Consider the following 20240-nt stretch of genomic DNA (forward strand, 5'->3'; position numbering starts at 1 on the left):
GTACATTTTTGTCATTCCTTTCTCCAACACGTTAACATCTGTCCCAGGTCGAAGCTCTGTGGGGCTGTGTTAGTCACGCCTACGGCACGCTACTTGAGAATCTGTGTCTGCAGGCTACATCTTTACCTTACAAGCCCAAGCTTTTCCCTCGTTACAGGGCACACAGCTGCAGGCATAACTGTAGCACGTATCTACCTATCTCTCCACTTCATCTCCACATCTAAAAGCACAGCTCGTCCGCCTCTTTCATAGATTCAAATATTTCTGGCATACAACCACAAGATGAGCCACTAAACTAAAACTAAACAATATTAACCGATTAAAAACACTGCATGTATGTTACTAATGCAGAGTATGCAAGTGTGCAGATCATTTTTGTCATATTTCTAACAGCGTTCACATCTGACTAAAAGAAGCAGGGATGAGATTCGTGTCACTTAAGGGTATGGATGTCTTAGTATGGTTTTAAAGCCAGGAGGGCAAGGACCTGCCTGCAAAACAGTCTAATTATTAATTCAATAACCAGCATTCTTGCTGTGGTGATGCCAGTATGATTACACACAAGTGAAAATGTTTTTTTGTTTATAGATATGTACAAGTCCTATAAGCCAAGACTTGTGAAAGACACACCTCAAAAGGCACCCTTTAAAACCTGACACACAACAGAAAGTATTACTTCTGGTTAAATTATTCTTCTCATGTAATGACTGATCTATTAAGAACATTGATGGTACATAGAACGAGATGTCTATTACCTTTACATGTAAATTTATAAATTTACACTACCAATTAATATCATTTTAAATCTTTACTGTTCAAACATTATTTTCACTCCTGTGCAGTAAAGCTGGCAACTTCACAAAAGGAAAAGCAGTGCATTTAATTTTAAGAAACTCTGTAATTAATGACTTCTCGTTGGCATCTGTTAATGGCAAAAGCACCTCATCATCCTAAAAAGCAAAAAAGGCACAAAGGGCTGAAACTCAAATGGTGTAGATCACAGCTTGGCATTTAAAACAGCGGTCCCCAACCCCCGGTCCTTGGACCCGTTCAGGTCCGTGAGTCGTTTGGTACCAGGCCGCGAGAGTTGAGGCTCAGGTGTGAAAAGTATGGTTTTCAGGGTTTTTAATCGGTTTTCAGCGTTATTTTGTTATCGTTTTGATTGTTAACTCTGTTTTCCTGGGTCTTTTCATGTGTGTTATGAATAAATCTTATTTTTTTCGGTACGGGTACTAGTTTTATTTTGTTGTATTTATCCGCGATCCATTAAAGGCCGGTCCGTGAATATATTGTCAGGCATAAACCGGTCTGTGGTGCAAAAAAGGTTGGGGACCGCTGATTTAAAACACCTAATACTGGAGTCCAGACTAAATCTCAACTTATCCTGTTTCTCTCTCAAATGGGAGTAAACACTTGATTTCTGCTACTTTTTAAACCTTTATCAGAGTACGATGATCTGCTACTTAATAACACCTCTGACAAGCAGCTACATGTTTTATCAATCGCTGTGGAAATCATGTACATCACTGTTCTCTGTATGTCTGCAGACTTTCCTAGCTATTTGCTTGGTTTTCTACTTGGGCTGGTTCCCTCTCATCTCTGTACATACATGTGTAAAAACCATAATCAAGAGTTTAAGTCACTTTTAAACTGTCACTTTTAAAGGCTGCAGTCTCCTGTTGATCAATGTGACTTCATGTAAACTTAATCTGACAAACAACCTTTTTTAAAAAAGGTTGTGTGTCTGGAGTTCATCAACTTACACTGTTCTTGAGTTGTATTTATGTGACTGTTTACATTAACCATTAGATTTTTCCTGTGAATGAGACTTAACTGGTTATATTAATAATTTGTATATATGGTGAGTTTGGAGGTCAAGCTGAGATTCCCAAAAGCATCCCTAGAGCTGCTAGTGGTTTGCTCAAGAATATCAACAGAGGAGTGAGCGGAGGAAGAGAAGGGGAGTGAAGCCAGCACATCTGGTTGAAGTGAAATCTCTCTACTGCATCAAATCCACATCGATACACAAGAAAAAAAGAAACATTTTAAAAGCCAGCCGGGCTCCTCCCTGCATACAGACATGCCTGTACACCAAGGAGACTGTGAGTGTATGTGTGTGTGAATTATGGCCACCAGGAACAAGCTCGACATTCCAAAACACACACACACACACACACACACACACACACACACACACACACACACACACACACACACAGAGAGAGAGAGAGAGAGAGAGAGAGAGAGTTTTCACTAGGCTTCAATGACAGCAATGTGGTCGCTAAAAACTCACCATTTCTTAGTACATTCCACCATTAGTTCCTGATAGGAAGCCACGAACTGGAATTTAGACGCATGCTTCCCCACACGTTGCAGTCTCTTCCACACCGAGGCCATGTTTCTTTGGGACGCGGGGTAGTTTCTGCGTGCCTATCCCGTCCTGGACTTCCTTCTTTGGGCTTCCCTTCGCACGACTTCACGCTTGTGTTTATCTGAGCATATCCAACCCGCATAGACACATAGTTAATGTTTTACCGGAAGCACTTTAAAAATAATAACAAGAACGACACTAAAAAGAAGAAGAAGATGATAAGGACCGTCTTTAAAAACTGGCGGATAAATCCAAACGTAAGGAGGTGAAATCTCTGCAGCAGGAGACTAGGCTTGATTTGTAGAAACGCATGATGCTAAGGAGAAAAGCACTCCACAATTTCGAAAGGCGTGATGAGTAATCCACTGGGTATAAATATCATTTTTCCATCTGCTGACCTTCCTGCAAAAGAAAGGAGGGGAAAAGACACAGTCGGTAGAGAAACACAGAAAAGCCCGGAGTATCTTTGACTATGTCACAAACCCACTAAACGTTATAGAGATGCAATTTACGTAAAGCAGCTGCTCCGTTATCACTGGCTTAAGCTCTGCAGATGTTACAACAAGACAGTTTATCTGCAGAGCACTTTGTTCATGTATAAGAATGCAGCAGCACTTAATGCTGCCAACACGGCGTGTCGGGGGGGGGGGCTATTTGCTAGCATGTTTGATAATAAAATTTGAATTTCTGCAATGAAATAATGAAAGAGAAGCACTGACATCACACTAAAACAAGCTCTTTCAACCACACAGTTAACAAAAGCTGCAACAACATGCACCACCTGAAAATGAGACCCCACTAAAACACGTTTCAAACACGGACAAATTAGTGGAATTCCTCGGGAATCCAGGGAGTAGTCTGCGCCGCTGTCCGCCGCTAACCGGGGTGATTCAGCTTCCAGGCTAACGACTTTACATGTGAAACTCCTGAGGCTGTGTGACACTCACCTTACTGCAGCACCCAGCACATAATGTGTTATCAGCAGAGATGGCGAACTGTCTTAAAAAGAGAACCAAGAAAACAGACGAGTGAGAGTAGCCTGCTTGCTGGCTAATTGCCGCTTTCTCTATGCTGCAGCAACACCAGTCATACAGCTAGCTAGCCCTGCTAGTGACCACGGCTAGTCACCACAACACGGCACGAGCGGAAACCGTAGCCTGGCACTCTGCTCCTCAGGTAAGCGCAACCCCCGGAACTCAAAAACCGGCGTTTATTCACGGCTGTCCCGCAGCTAAACTGAAGCAAAGTGAACCGATCCCTGGCAGCAGGGATCCTCTTAGTTAAGTAGTCCGATAGTTACTGATACTTTGACTGATCTGTTTATCTGAAAAGTGCATAAAGTTAGGCGAGGTCCTAAAAGATTTCCGTTAGAGGAAGCTGCATTTTCAGGATAATTGAAAGGACAAGGATACTCTTCAATGAGTCTATTAATCAATCATTATTACAAGCCAAGGAGACTAAATTATAATAGGAATAAATAAACATAGTATTATTATTATTATTATTATTATATAAAAAGTTCACTTGGCTGTAAGTCTTTTTTAGTGCAAAAGCTGATCTGATCCCCCACCTCCCCCACAAGTATCCCTTACAATATGAGCATTTAAAAAGATTAAAACTAATAGTGCGTAAAATTCAAACTAAACATTTTGATTGATTTTAGACATGTAAAAGAAAAAGAAAACACAAATAAGTAACAAAAGAGCATTGTAAACAGATAAACAAGAAAAGGGATACTGAACTGCCATCAACAACATTATGACCGGTCAGTTTACATACTGGAAAAGGAGTAGGACGAAGAGTAAACTTATGTAATCCTGCCTCTAAACTGTATGGACTGAAAATAAATTGAAATTCAAAACAAATAAGTTTAAAAGATAAGAAAATTACAGACAAATAAAATCAAAACAAGACAAAAAATATAGAATAAGGGTTAAAAAATACAGTTATACCGACAATATTTCTTCAGTAATATTTTAATGATATCATTATAAGCTATTCCTCAAACTTGCTTATCAAGTTTTTGCGCAAGGTGTGTTTTATTTTGAAGGTTGATGCCCCTACATCCTGTCTTGGTTCAGGCTGACTTCACTGATCCTCTCCTCTCCATCATTTGCTCTGCCGCTTGGATGACTGAAGGCTGGAGAAACGCCTCCAGACATCAGCCATTGGTGGCATTTTTGTGCCTGTTTACTCATTCATGAGGCATTTCTAGGTTGTTGTTGTTGCTGTTGTTATCGCCCCTGTTAAATCCTACATCCATCAAACACATCCCTTAATCCTTCATAGGATGGGTTTGCTGCTGCTGTCCCCAGACCTCCTCAAGTCACCATCAAGCATCTGGGAAGTCAAATATCTGCAGTTTGCAAAACGATGTGGCATTTAAATGCAGTATACAGTAACACATTCCTCCTTTTTAGTGGGTTTCAGCTATACACATAAAAATAGCTTTTTGCAAAATGGGGAAACAAGTATTTTGTCCCTGTATGTAATAAGTAACATTAAAAACATGTAAGATAAGATAAGATAAGATAACCTTTATTAGTCCCACACTTGGGAAATTTGTTTTGTCACAGCAGGAAGTGGACAGTGCAAAAGTTATGAGGCAAAAATTAGAATACAATAAGAATAAATACAGTACACAACTGTACAGAATAGAATAAAAATAAAATACTATATATATAGTAGAATAAAATAAAATAAATATACAATAAGATAAAAATAGAATACAAATACAAATACTATATACAACTGAGTAAAAATACAACGATGACAGAAAGGATTATTGCACTTAGTATTATTGCATATGTATGGATGTGTGTGCTTGATCAGTTAAAGTCTTTATTATGGAGTAGTCTACATATATGCATCTTTTGTCTGTATGTATTTTGGGGGGGCCTGTTCTCATTATGCAAAGTCATATATTTTACTGGATCATGATAATTAACATGATAATGTTGCAACAGGTTAGTATTTTATATGCTGCTGGGATTATTCTAGATTAGATTATTTCTAATCTGAAATATCCTGAACAAAAACTGGGAGCTGGTTCCACAGGACAGGAGCCTGATGCTCTGCCTCCCATCTACTTTTCCAAACTCTAACAACCACAAAAAAGCCTACAGTCTGAGAGCAAAGTGCTCTATTGGAATATTATAGTACAATGAATTCTTTAAGTTATGTTATGATGTAGGACTTTTATTCAATGGGGGAGACAATATTAGTTGATAAATTACAGTTTTTGTATCTACAATATACAAGAAAACAGCAGAAACAGAAATCAGCTTAAAAAAGACATAAATAGGGTGCAGCTACATTAAAACCACACTACTTTGTACTACATTGTACAAAAAAGATCCCATTAATGTTTTCATCCAACATCAGTGGTGGTGGGTAGCACCAGAGGGAGCAGTCGTATTTCCCCTCCCCTTGTGGACACATCCCTGCTTGAAAGCCTGGATCTACAGCAGAGCTTCACCCTCAGGTTTGTACTAATGAAGATGAGACCTCCATCTTCTGGAGGAGGAGTTGTCTTTCACATGTTAAGAGGAAATAAAACACCCACTGCCCATCAGAAATCAGTAAACCCTCATCTACACACACACACACACACACACACACACACACACACACACACACACACACACACACACACACACACACACACACACACACACACACACACACACACACACACGCACACCATTGCAAATGCTTCACACACCCCTGTTAACCACAGGCCTGTAAATGCAGAAAGAAGGAGGCCAGCACTGCTGAGGGAAATCCAATATGAGGCAGATTAAATAAATCTCAGAAAAGATATGGGTATAATAACAGGAAATTGATATCTTATCCTTTTAGATGTTGCTCCGGGTTATGAGACACATGTAGGATGGTGGTGCTCTTTATTTTTCTATTTTTCTCTCTGGAGCTGGTTGAATAGTAAAAGTTTGACTCCATACGTAATAGATAAAAAGCTAGTGTAACTGTATTTGTGTTAAACGGTTTATTGATAAATATGCATCAAAGAGACAGTTGATTTTCTTACACTTAACCAACGAACCTAACTGCATGCCTGTGTTCAGTTTGTAGAAGGAAGCCAGATTACTCAGAGAGAACCCACGCTTACACAGGAAAACATGCAAACTCCACACAGAAAGGCACCAACAAGCTGGTCGCGTTGAAACCAACAACTTCTTGCCGAGTGCTGATGATGCTGCAGTTTTTAGTGGACCTTCATTTTTCAGCTCGTAAAACCTAAAAAATAATTTTTCCTGTGACAACACGTTACTCAACCTCTAAATACCTGTTTATGATAATATGCAGGATTGTTTAAAACTCTGAGCACAACAACTGTTTTCTAATTTTGGAAATATAAGCCTCTCTGGATTAGGCTATGATGCAGTATGTTATAAAGTATCACAGTCCCAATGGTTTTCTTTAGTTTCCTGTTAATCCTATAGTTATTTTCTCTGTGTGCCTATCATGTTCTTTAGTGAGTGACTTTACCTGAATTTGATGGAAAATGTCTTGCGGTCGAGGCAGAATGATGTGCAGAAAATCCGATTCTGTTTACTCTAGCCTCTTTAATAACATGACAGTGGATTAAGCCTGCTGTGCTGAAACGACAACATCCTTCTTAAATCTTAAGCGTCCAGTTTAAAACGTTTATTTATTAGCAACTGGGGAATTCAGGGTCTTAGCACAGGAGACAACTTGTGTCAGAAATAGAAGGAGGTTGATCCATGTTGCTGGTAAGTTCTGAAGCGTCTAATGTTTGAACTGAATTAGTCTAAAATGGGAGTGACTGGCCAGATTTTTCCAGGAGGCAAAAGACGATGGAGGGCAGACATGCAGCTGAATGATTTGGTGGGGACAGACCATCTCAGAATGAGCCTACAAGAATAAGAGCAAATAAATCAAACAGAGTGACATTAGCAGAGGCACAGTGATCATCAGAAAGCCCGCTTAGGACAACTAAAAGAGAACAAGTTTGAAGGAAGCTTAAGTTGGCCCTTAAGTACTAGCTATATAACTACAATTTTTTACAGTTAAAAAAAAAGTAAAACATTTTTTTTCCACGTAGACATTTTATCTATTGTAAAGGTGGTTTCTTAAAAAAATGTTTTTGTAATACAATCATAGTTCACAGTTCACCCGTGCGTTTAAAAATATCTGCAGGTTATGGCAGGAAATAGAAAACGCAACATTAACTGCTTTTTTTTTTTTTTGTAAGACAGTGCGTCACTTTGAACTGTGGAATGATTTGATCTCTTTTCCTTTCATAAAGGATGGTTCAGTGGAGCCTCTGGTAAAGTAGGTCATAAAAGATGTACTGCACCTTTCCTTAGTGTTTGGAGGATTCAGCTACAGACCAGCAGATACCTCCAGGTCACTTCTCTCAGTAGAAAACAGATCCCTCATGTGTTTTGTTCTGTTTTTATGTCCTGCTTTACTTTACTTTTGCCTTTTCAGCTGTGGTTGATGTTTCTTGTCTTCTGTCTTCCTCCTTGTCGTTAGATAGTATATTATTAGTTTGTTTTCCTATTTTTGTTGTTCGTTTGGTGATCTTAAATTGAGCTTACCTTTTGCTTTTGCTGTAATCTTGACATAAAAGCCTTCGCGTCTTTTCCCATCATGATGCAAAACAGTATTTTGGCTCAGCTTTCATTCAGACAAGAATTTGCTAACTGAGAACAATGTGGGGTTTAGGGTCACAGTCGATTTGACAGCAGGGCGTCTGCTGATCCTGCTGCTCTGTGTCGCCTCTTTACATTTGACTCTGACAGATTACAGGGAGCCTCCCTGCATGTGCCAAGGAATGCTCTGATGTGACAAATGACCCGGTGCTAAACGACGCTTTGTGTGTCTGCCCACATGTCAGCGAAGGCCTCATTTCATAAATAACACAGGGGACGGCAGGCCTGCTGAAAGAAAGGGACAGCAGTGAGAGACAGAGGCAAACATCCTTCTCCTAACTTCTTCCTGAAAGCAAAGAAATGCTAATTTGCTTCCCCTGTTGCCAAGTAAAAATTTTCATTTTGGATTTTATGCCATTTTAATCGCTTAATTGTTTTTGAAAAAATACTCAAAATTACACAGTGAACACTATTTCATTTTTTTAAATGACTATAGCATCTCTAATGCTGCACCACAGGATCGTTTTATGTGCAAATATATTTTTCTCAGCCCAAAAAACACAAAGGGAAGGAGCGAGAGAGCAAAGCGGCATACCCCCAACTGAGATTTGCCCCATTTGGCCATAAATATAATCTGTTTATAGATTATAGCCAGAGGAAATTATGAAACCAAACTAAAGTGAGATATCAGCAGGAAGTCTGATCACTAAGTAATTAATTATAACCAGATTTATTGAAATTGAAAACTGTTGCTTGTGCGGTTATACGACCCTTGATTTGTATGTTTGTTTTGCTCCTCATGCTTTGCCTCTCACCACAGCCTGTATCTCTGCAGCTCTGTCTTTGTAAGCCTTTTTTCCCACACATGGAGTCTAATCAGTAGTAGCAGAGCTTCTTTTGTTATTGTGGGCTCTGTGTTGATTGTGCCAACAGTGGTTCTTTCTTCAGCCAACTGTGCAGGAAGAGTGTAAGTTTCACACCTAACTTCTCTTTCTATTTCTCCATCACCCGTCCACCTACTCGCTCTGTTCCCCCTCTGTGGAGAGCCAACAAAAACACGTCCTCCAGGGTGTAAGTTGGCTCTCTGAGAGCAGAGTCTCTGACTTTCTGTGTTAGACCACTTGAAAAGACCTGTTAACAAAGCAGAGTCCTTTAGATACTAAGCCAAGTGAGTCTGAACCACTTCAGTGGAGCACAGATCGCCAAAAGTGTCACTGTTGACAGCTTAGTGGAGGAAGAAGAAAACAGAAGCTCGAGCCTTTGAGTTTTAGTAGTGTGTGAATGTTTTAACGGCGCCATTCAGGGTTGGGGGGCTTACAGGCATCTATTTATTTCACAGTGATGCACAGCTTCTTAGAGATGATTGGCTGATAAACAGCATTAAGAGTCTGTAGATGTTAAAAAGGCCATAAAGGAGTTAGTTCTCTAACCAGTATGGTAAAGGAAATAAACCAGATTTTATGTCATAAAGTGAAAGTACGAAAGGTGTGTGGTGTTCTTTAATTTTGGAGAAGTGAACTGGTGTCTGGTTAAACATTCTTCAGAAGCCAGCAGGGGGCGACTGCTCTGGTTGCAAAAAGAAGTCGGATTGTAGAAATCTCAAAAATGATGCAATTTTACACAATTTCTCACCTCGGCAAAGACTTTCTCTGTGAGTTTATGGTTTCAACTGGTCATTTGTAGTCTTAGTCTTACAGCATGGTGTTCCTTCTGTAGATTGCAGTCATCCATAAAGAGCCTATCGAGCTGGATATGTTTTACAGCGTGCAGTGTCTGGTTTGCTCGACATGTCCGTATTCTAAACACCATGACAGGGATGGCTAAAATATTGCACTTTAGGCTTCAAATCAGGGTACCACAAACCAGGGTGGCTATTTTTTACCTTTTATATACAGAATATGTTATACAGATCCGCACTTGTGCTTTGCTGTCCCGTGTATCAAACATTCATCATGAGCCAAAAAAGTGAAATTATTCCACTTTGAATGCAAGGAAACACACAGTTATTCTTTTATCTTTTTCATGTTGTCTAGTCAAACACAATCTGACACTAAAGTGAAAAAGTATGGATGATATGGTGGCTTTAGAGAAGTCATTCATGTTGAAATTTCACTATTTTTTAAAGACATCTTGGATCCGTATGTCACACCTCGGATTAAACTGAGCAAAAAAGGTTGTTTTAAGAGTTTAAATCTAGCATGATGGCTGGGCTTTAAGATTACTGATTTCTACTGGATAACTGAATATCATCCCTTTTTAGCTGTATTTCTCAGAAAATCCTAGTGTAGCTCCTTTCAGAATTTGTTAAGCCTTTTCTTTACATGAGATTTGTTTCTGGCAATAACAGCAATATATAAAAACCTCAGGCTTGTTTTCTAAACTCATACTGTTTTAAAGTCAGGGGTTGTCAGCCACTGATACCTGGACACGATGCCTCTATGTAATTTGGAATTGTGATGAGTTGGGAATGCATCCCATATCTTTCATCAGTCAAGGAAATCTGGAAAAAGCAAATACAAATATAACTGTGTGTAAGTTTGCCAAGGCAACCTGAACCACCATGTTTTCCTCTTTCCACGATCTGGTCTCTCCCTGTGGAGATGTGTGTGATGTGCTTGCAATGCTAGATAGAAATCTGATAGAAACTGTGCCATCCTGACTCATGGCAGAGTGTCTGATCTGTATCTGGTGCTCAGTTACAGGAAGCCTCTGTTTTCAGACGCAGCTGGAAGAAGGGTGTGGCAGTTTCCCCTTTTGGACTGCAGCTATCAAAAGCCACAACTGGGTTAAATCTCATAACAGAATTATGGGAGGTGTTTAACTATTAACTGGACAAAATACAATGTTATATTTGACTCCAGGATATACTGATGTCCTTATTTTACTCTTTCTGATGTTTAGGAGACAAGTTAATTCATTCACTGAGACAATAATTTCTAGGTAAAAGCTACACTTTGAAAAACTACGTACACCCTTTCTGCTTCCCTAAGAATTAGGACGGTAAGTACCAGCCAGGTGCTGCTAATCAAATTCACTTGGTTTGTTGTTCATCAGAAAGCATGACCACCTCTATAATGGCAGAGGTTTTAGTAGTTTGTTGGTGTAGATCAAGTGTGTGTTAACACAGAGCTACAATCTTTCCTGCAGTAGATTCACTCCAATGTCATCTCACCCTGGGTAAACACACCTGAATCAAATGTTTAGTTCATTACCAGGCCTCTGGAGAACTTCATGGCATGTTGAGGAGGTAATTTAACCATTTGAATCAGCTGTGTTGGATCAAGGAAACATCTAAAACCTGTAGGACGCCGGCCCTCGAGGCCTGGAGTTCGACACCTGTGGTTTAGTTAATTGAACCTTTCTTTCTATTGGAGGCTACTGGTCAAATGTCCAAGAACCTGTTTCACACCCCCAAACATTTAGCTTTAGGATATGAATTTAAGCAGCACAGCATGTTCTGTAAGAAAAAATTTTTTTTTAAAGGTACCGTTTGACATCGAAACAGAAATCAGAGAGCAAAATGCAGCCACAAGGGAAACGTAAATCATGAAGTTATGCCAATTCAGTCTGCTGTCTGTGGGCTGCCAAAATGAGAGCTGAAGGCAACAAAGCGTATTAAAATGCAAGTTGTTACAAAATACTTCATCAGTGAGTAACCCCTGGGATGAATATAAAGTCTCAAGTTGATTATGTTTAACAGTGTAAGAGTAGCGCAGAGGGTGGATAGCATTTTAATGTTCACATTACTGCTTCTGAGACAGCACATCTATTCATTTATGGACACATTAAACTCAATCACATCTTTGTCACAGTGTCACAGCAGTTCAGTCAAAGCACCTTGCTCTGCTAACGCTCTCAAATTAGAATTAAATTAATCTGTTTTTGCTGAGCAATGAGGTTCCCGCGACAGCAAATTACCCATTTACACTCATCTGAGCACTTATCAGTTCTGTGTGAAACCCACACTGAACCAGGAAGAGCCTGGACTGTGCACAGACTGCACAATGATCTCTAGTTTGAAGAATCACTTCTCCTCTGGAGAAACATGGTGCTCATTACATAGGGCCTGCTCGCTGCTGATAGCGAAAGCCAATACATCACATTGCCATTTTATTCTGACTGTGAGAGCTCCACGGAGCGGGGCGACACAGTGGATGGCAATGCTGCACAATGGCTACAAAATAAATGTTTACTCAAGCTGTCATATTTTGAAATCCCATCATCTGCTGAGGGCAGCAGCTCTGAATTATTTCGGTGACCTGCACTGAGGAGTTCAATGCCCTCATTTGTATTCAAAAGCAGAACTGAGAAAAATCCATTCTGAGTCGGCAAAAACAGCTTAAAGCACATGATTGCCATGCATTTGTTTATTGGGGTGCAAAGTACAGGCATAAAGCAACATACAGGGGCTCAAACAGATTAATGCAACTGTTTCTTTTAGCTTAAGGGTGTTCTTTTATTAAGCAGTAAATCTGGAGCATTTCAGACTGAAAAATTCAGCCCTTCTAATCATGTTTCTGCTGTTAAGAAATGAAAGCCATTTACTTTCCTCTGTGAATCACTTAGGGGCATGAGACTGGTGAGAGAAGTGGCTCAAATATAGACGTATGAAAGCACAGCAGCACCCATGTTCTGTTAACCTCCACTGCTGCAGAAGAAGAAAGGGACAGAAAAGGGAGCAACCCAGAAAGTGGGCTGTGAATCAGCCCACTGCTGCGAGATCATTAGCGAACAAGTGCCATGCCAGTATCAGCTCACTGAATGAACAGTGACAGTGGAGCAGACAAGTCACTCTCTAGTTACTCTCCCCAAGAGAGCCCTTCACTTCCATTCACACAACCTGAACAAAGGCGGCTAAATTAGTCCCTGGACAACTGTCTTGGGGCTTTTTTTGGGGGGGGAGCCCGCTCAGGCGGACTGAGTGCAGAATGACTTCCTTGTGAGCTCTACCACCGGCCTAGATTAGACATTTCCGCCTGCCTTTTTAATCACTTGTTAATTAGCAGCACGGCGACTGGATGAAGTCATTAAGGGGTTCACTGGCAGAAGTAATTAATCAACACCTCAGAGCTTGTTTAATATGCTGAAATCAATACAGCCATTGTTTCTCTTCGGGGTCTTTTATTGAATTTCCTTCTTTCAAGGCCCAGGTGAGCTGATTCAATACTTGCAATTTCACTTGTACTTTTTAATGTGATCAGTTTCAAAAGCTTGTTTCTCTGTTGGTCTCTTTGCTCCAGACTGAGATATCACAACTCCATGCCATCACTTTTGATGTTTTTCTCCCTTTCTGGTCAGTTTTCACATTATATTGATTTCTTTGTGGCAGTTGGCATTTGTTCTCTTATGACCAGTCACACACATAGACAGGTCTGCTGGCAGCATGACGGCATATTCAAGGAAGAAAGCTTATTAAAAACATTGCTTTTGTCAGTAATGCTGTAAAAAAACCTGTGAATATAAAGTGTAATTGAAGTCCATCCATCCACTTTCTCCTGTTTATTCAGGTCCTGGTTGCAGTTTAAACAGAGACAATACCTGCTGCTCATCTGTGTGGTGTTCCCAAACCAGCTGAGGGACATAATCTCTCCAGTGTGTCCTGGGTCTATCCTGGGGCTTTCTCCTGGTAGGAGACGTAGCAGACCTTTCAGTATTCTGCATATCACAGAAATGGCAGGATGTGAGTTGATATCTACTAAAGAACAAATATAAAAACTCTTTATATATGCAAGCAGGGTGAGCCTCTTTGCAAATTTTAGGCCATTACGTAAACAGCTTATATGCTATACTTCAGGATTGTTTATTAAGGTTTGGAGAAAACAAAATAGTTTTAAAATTGTTTAAAACAATCATGGAATAATATTGTTTCTAGGAATCTATATTTGTTTTTGAGCGATTGCCCATCATGATGTGGATAAATAAAGTATTTCTGTTTGGACTGAACCTCCGCTGTGGCTGTGGTCCCTCCTTGGCAGGGGGGAAAAGCAGGGGAGTCACTTTATATGTTATATCCAGGTTTCCTCTAGGCTGGGGCGTAACATTGGCACAACATTTAGTAGAGATGTTTAACCCTCTTTTCATTCCCAGGACATCAAGTGCTATTGTTTTGTCAGAGCGACTGGCATCTCTTGGAAATGCACAAGCTGTCCTTTGACGTCGTTGCCTGGACACACCAGTTGCTGCAGAGCATGAACTGTCCTGCATGCTCCAAAGACAAAGTAAGCATAAAAGAAGGCAGGAAGGAAGGTGTAAGACTGTCAGCTAGGAGAATATAACTCTTCTCCTGTTTGTGTTTTCTTCTCAGCTACATTTGTTTTCAATTGATGATGATGATGATGATTATTATTTTTAAATTCATTGTTTGGTTAGCTTTAAGCACCAAAACCTTGGTTACCTTGGTGACCAGTCCAGGTTGTATCCCTCCTATGACTCCATGACAGCTGGGATAAGCTCCAGCTGAACTCGATAAGGAGTTAGGAAAATAAATTATGGTTGAAAATAAAATGAGATCTTGGAATATTTCAGTATACGGTAAGACACCTAAATCATGAGTATATGCCATGACATTGAAATATACTTACTATAAAAATATTTTTAAGTTGTAATACATTTTTACTACCTCATGTTTAGTTGCTATTTTGTATTGAAAGTTAATTAAAAATCGTTTTTTTAAATAAAAAAAAATCACAACAAATCTAGTTTTTATGATGAGTCTTAATAGAACCGTCATTTTTGACTGGAAACACAAAATGAACACAACATGAGGGTTAACCTCTGACATTCAGAGTCCAGTCTGAAACTCTTCTTGAGAGTGATTGTAGTCACTCTGAGTAGGATTGTGACTGTTGCCTCGCATCAGGAGACACGTACAATCACAATGATCAAAAGTGGACGCCAAGATGTTGAAGGTGTCAGTCCCTCCTATTTTTACTCTAGGCTGACTGAACCATCAGGAGTCAACTGTTTACTTTCTTGATTTCCACTACCCAAAATTAGCATATATTACAGTGAATAGGAAATGAATAGGGAAAAATGTTGAAGAGATGTGGGCACAAATATTAGGTCTTTGGCAACTTCTAAAGAAGACAAATGCTTGATGTAAGTGTTTCTAAACCTGACTGATGTGCCATAACTAGCTGTTTTCATTTCTGTATGACTTCAAATCGATTTTCCCTCATCTAAGTCACATTTTTGCAGCGAGAAGAGTTTGTAGGTCTTCGTCCGATTAATTAACTTGGTGTGGTAACGCAGGTCAAGCTTTTTTACAGCAGAACATGTAATCACATTTTTTGGGCAGACAAATATGATAAATTTGGGGATCAGAGGTAGAGCTGCTCATCTAGCTACTGAAGCCTCAGCAGTTCCTCTGGGAAAATACCGAACCCCAAGTTACCCCATCGGAGTGTGAGTGTGTATGTGAATGTTAGCCAAGCCATTGAGGTTTAGAAAAAAGGGCTTGTGTGAATGTGTGCGTGTGACTGAATGAATGAGGCTTGTGGTAAAAAGTGCTCAGTTAGAGTATAAAAGCCTTATATAAGTACCAGCCTAATCACTGTTTCCAAATGTTGTGCATTAAAACAAGCTGTTAGAGGGTAATCTAAGGCATCCATATGTGAAGACCTGCAGGCTGACACTATAGAGCTTTCAGTGCTTGTTAATGGGGTTTTTTGTCTTAAGCTACTGACTGAGAAAAAAGACTGAGAACACGCTCTCTCTGTTGCAAGAGGACGGAGGGTCACATGCATTCACATACCAACTCTCGAGGGCTTTTGATTGTAACTGTTTTAGGAGGGGGGAGAGCATCCTGATCATGTGTGGCTCTGAAGGAAGAGGAAGCGTTACCGGCCTCACTTCCACCACCCAGATATTCTGGTGATTTGAACTGGCCTGCTTCCAGTCACAAGGCCACTTATCTTGCATTTCCTCAACGTAAACAGTTTGCAGAGCATGAAAGAGCCTTTCATGCTGTAAGAAGCAGCGTTTCCGTAATTATTCTCCAATCTCAGTTTACCCAGTATCTCTGGCAGTGCAGAGTAAGGGTTTGCAGGGATGAAGAGGTCAAACTCTGATGAAGAGTTTTAGCTGAAGACCCTGAGAGAGTAACTCACAGCAGCAGAGGTGCTTGAAAAGCATGAGAATCAGATGTTTAAATTGTTTTATGTCAAGCACTGAGCAGGTGGCTGTGAATTCTCATCTCTCTTGCTGAATCAAGCTCATTATATTCCTGGTTTAACGTTTCTTCTTTCCTCCCTCAGGCTGGTTTGTCAGAAAATACTGCAAAGAAGTAAGAGGAAGTGAAAGACACGAGCAATTCCTGTCTTCACAGTATTTGTTCTAAGTAGTATTTCAAGACACAGAACTTTCATGTTAAAGCTCTGGCTCATGGAATAACAACAGAAAGCATGAAATGAAACAGGTTTTCACATTCATTAAGAAAACCAGATTAGAACAAATAACAAGGAAGAAATCCTTTGTTTTGGGAGACTTTGTTCTTGCAGAAGTTTTGACTCTTTCTGGTAGATGAATAGGAGGAGTCGAAGCATGCTCGCTGACCACCCTCTTGGTTTTTCCCAGATGGGAGAATGGGTAGACGGAAGGATAAGAACAAATTTGCTATGATGACTGGGAGAGAAGGCACAGAGGACATGAAGAGCCCTTACTGAGGACTAAACACAGAAATCAGAGGGAGGTGGTGAAGGAAGATTGGGTGTAAGACAGGAATAACATACGAACAAACAATGGTGGGGAAAGGTGTAACACAGTGGTCATGAAATTCCATTTAGAAGAATGCAAACCAAAGATAAAATTTATAGATAAGGATTTTTTTTAACAAAAAGAGAGAAATAAGATTGCAAGAAGAAGGAAAAGGATGAAAGTCCGGACATGAAAGGGTACAGACTGAAAAGAGGCTGCGACAGTTTTGTGGCTGATAGAAGTCACAGCATGCATGAAGAGAAACCAGGTCAGCTCTTTAAATACACTGGACCAAAATCAGCCCCGATGACAACCAGCTGGCTAGAATTTCTCTGGTCCAGCCACGAATTAAATGATCCAACAAGGCCGACTAAGGAGAGACATCACAGCAGAAAAGTGACAGGTTTGCCACCGGTAACACATTCTCCTCACGGATGATGACAGGTCCACACTGAGCACATGTTACAGACTGAAAGAGACACCAAGGCAGATGTTATGATGCTTGCAACATCATCCAGCATGACCAGTATGGCAAATCCTCAGACCCACTGTCACACAGTCTGGTCAGAAGTATGCAAACTAGCAGCCCACTGGACAGATTGATATCTCTGAAGTTTAACTGACTCTGGGTTTCACTGTGATGATGGTCCCTTAATCTGAGCATACTGCAGATGTATAAGCGCCACTTGTCTTTGAATTCAGTTCACTTTGTCAAACTATTAAATATATCAACTTTTGTTGCAATTCCCATTTTTATTAGATGCAGAAGGAACACAGATGGCCTTGTTTATAACGTTTTCTCTTCAAAGCTTTAGATTTTTGTAGAAATCATCAATGTTCCCAAACACAAGTGCAAAACTGTCAGTGTCCTTGCAACAGTTGGTCACAGTGAAATTAGCCGAGTTGAGAAAATTCCCTCTCCCCTCCTTTTGCAACAGCTGTGAAACCTGACGGCCTGTTTTATGAGGAAGAGCTGCTTCAGTTCAGAAGTTCGCTGTGAGAAATTCCTCCCTCAGTGTTTGTTTTAAATTAATATGCTTCTGTTTTATTCTGTTTTCTTAATACTGTTAGGTGATCTGCAGGCAGTGATGTCCAAACATTTCACGAGGCTGTGGAGCAGCTTTTTAAAAGTTACACAATACCTTCATTTATTATTGCTGTAACAGTATAATCTGGGAGAAAGACAGATTGCTGACAAGGCAGGATGAAACTGCTGATTACTGTAGTCTCATATGGGAGTTGATTCATTTTAGTTTTTCTATTTTGTTATTGGATCAGGGCTGCAATTGATTCTACTGTGTGGCATTTATTTTCTCAAAATGTGTATCATAAATTAAAAAAGGTATAATATTATTGTTTAATCTGACCAAGAGTCCAGACTAAAACAATACTCAGTTCACTAGCTTAAAACACAAAGAAAAGAAAAATAACTCAGAAATTGATGCGATTATTTCTGTAAACACACTCATTTTCACTTCTTTCAGATCCAGTTTTTCACCACCAAGTTTATTTTAATTTGGTAAAACTAAACTATGACCAGAGAGAAAACCTGTTCTAGTTACCTGAAATAATAATGAGTAAAACTAGATTTAAACAACAACTATGTGAAATAAACTAACTATGGTTTGTTCTCCATGACCACAAGTCTGTTGCCATGATTACCTCCATATTATCATAAAACAAATATTAAGATGAACACTGAAACTAATAAAAACTAAACATAACTAAACTGAAAGGAGCAAACCTACTGTTATCAATGTAAACTAGTTAAATATGTTTTAAATAGATTTCACTGCTGTAACACATGCATGTACAGGATGTTTAATATAAGGTATGGCCTCCGGACAGACCGTGACTCAGTGCAAGCAGTCACAGACTGCTCGTGGACTGCACAAGTGTCCAGATCTGGTTTTCAGGAATTGCTCTCCATTCCTGGAGAAGTGCAGCCTGCACACATTCAGACATGTTCAGCTGGAGACATAGTGGGATTAAAAGCTGGCCAAGGAAATATCTGGATATCCTCTGTATAGAGGTGGGAATTTTCCTGTTGAATCAGGTTGGACCACACACCCTCATTACCTCTGTCAGATCAGATAGGGGGCTCTCATACAAATCTGCAACACTCTAGCATGTCTAAAGGCCGGTCTCGGTCAGCTTTAATCAGTTGTGGCACAATGATATTGTTGTCCATACAAAGGTTTTTTGTGCTTTGAGATCACGTGCTTGAGAACTCAGTAAACGGAATCAATTCTGAGTTAATTTGTGTTTGTGGTGAACAAATGATCAATCCTGGCACTGACTACATAACACAACATAACACATAATATTTTGAATATGTAATTTACAGACAGCCTCAGCCTTTAAAGCAAAGCGTGAATGCCAGTTTGAAATAATCATCAGTCAGCAGTTTGTTCTTTATAGTTGCAGCACCTGGCTGACTTGCTAATGCAGCTCATGAAATGCTGCTCTGTTGTGCACAATCTGCAAAATCTCAAACGTAGCTGAACTAAAAGCTCTCTCCGTCCAGCTCCTCGTACTCTGAGAGAATAATTGATCGGCTCTGGAGTTTATTATCAGGAGTTTCTCCTCGCTGGCTGTCCAAATATACTGAAAGCTGGAGAGAGGAGTGGAGGAGTTAATACTCTTGGGAAAGGTGCCTACACAGAAAACAGGCAAAGAATTCAGAGAGAAAAAAGACTGGAAGGAAAAAGAATGTAGGGAGAGATGGAAAATGTTGCTTCTGTGTTTATATGATTGTGGAAAAAAAGTTTTAAGGGAATGAAGAATAGGTTGGACAGCACCGAGTGTGGCGTCCTCAGTCAAACTGCCCTGGAGGGAGCAAGACTCGTGTTAGAAACAGTGAATTAATGCTTATAAAATCTCCTTTGATGAGGTTTAAAATAAAATACAAAAAAGCAGAAGAATGAAACGAGCGGGAAAAAAGTAGCTGCTTGAGACAGAAAAAAAGAAGAGGTTAAAGAGGGAAAGAAAGCTGGAAGCCTCATATTCTCCTTTAGTTGATCTCCAGCGTGTCGCAGAGCTTGCTGGCCCGCTTCATTGCTTGCAGGTGTAATAACACTGACTGATCCAGGGCTAGGCTTTTGGAGTTCAGGATAACCAAGCAGAGGTGATATTTCTACGTCTCTCTCTTCTGGAAAACTTAGCTCAGCTGTGGTCTGCAGATATTTAAAGGATCTCAGCTGGTAAAATGTCTCATATTGCCACCTCTTCATCGTCCATTAACAGATGAGCCGAGGTGCAGCCGCCATTCCTGGCTTGCTTTGTTATTGCATTTTACGGCTTTTCTGCTGCATTAAATCATGTTAGGAGCCCTTGGCCGGACAGCGGCTTGAAAGTATGTGATCATAGGCACAGCTTGCTTGTATCATTAGCAGTGTAATGGTTTTAAAGTCCTGTTTTTGTGTGACTTTAGGTCAAGTCTAAGGCCAAATTCAGAAGTTCGATGACTTGTTTTAAATCTTACATTCAAGATCAGAATGTCCTGTTATGATTCTCTCTCTTTTTTTAATCATCAA

General features: G+C 40.0%; 1 protein-coding gene and 1 long non-coding RNA gene across 5 annotated transcripts in view; one reads left to right on the forward strand and one right to left on the reverse strand.

Moving 5' to 3' along the window:
• The window catches only part of ehbp1 (EH domain binding protein 1), a 163738-nt gene extending 160026 nt beyond the window's left edge, over nucleotides 1–3712 (reverse strand). For 3 of the 4 annotated variants that reach the window (XM_026190108.1, XM_026190110.1, XM_026190109.1), the window contains exons 1-2: nucleotides 3319–3712; nucleotides 2294–2773 (exon numbers count right to left, since the gene is read on the reverse strand). In XM_026190108.1, the coding sequence (XP_026045893.1) occupies nucleotides 2294–2397 (104 nt within the window). In that variant the 5' untranslated portion in view covers nucleotides 2398–2773; nucleotides 3319–3712. The remainder of the gene's footprint in view (nucleotides 1–2293; nucleotides 2774–3318) is intronic. The other variant, XM_026190107.1, reaches the window with a different exon arrangement.
• Nucleotides 3713–11913: 8201 nt separating this feature from the next.
• On the forward strand, nucleotides 11914–17441 carry LOC113034484 (uncharacterized). The gene is made up of 5 exons (XR_003274187.1): nucleotides 11914–13160; nucleotides 13251–13303; nucleotides 13518–13690; nucleotides 14098–14228; nucleotides 16266–17441. It is a non-coding gene; the product is annotated as an uncharacterized LOC113034484 (long non-coding RNA).
• Nucleotides 17442–20240: the final 2799 nt, after the last annotated feature.

The sequence above is a fragment of the Astatotilapia calliptera genome, chromosome 13 (assembly GCF_900246225.1).
Source record: "Astatotilapia calliptera chromosome 13, fAstCal1.2, whole genome shotgun sequence".
NCBI classification, from domain to species: domain Eukaryota; kingdom Metazoa; phylum Chordata; class Actinopteri; order Cichliformes; family Cichlidae; genus Astatotilapia; species Astatotilapia calliptera.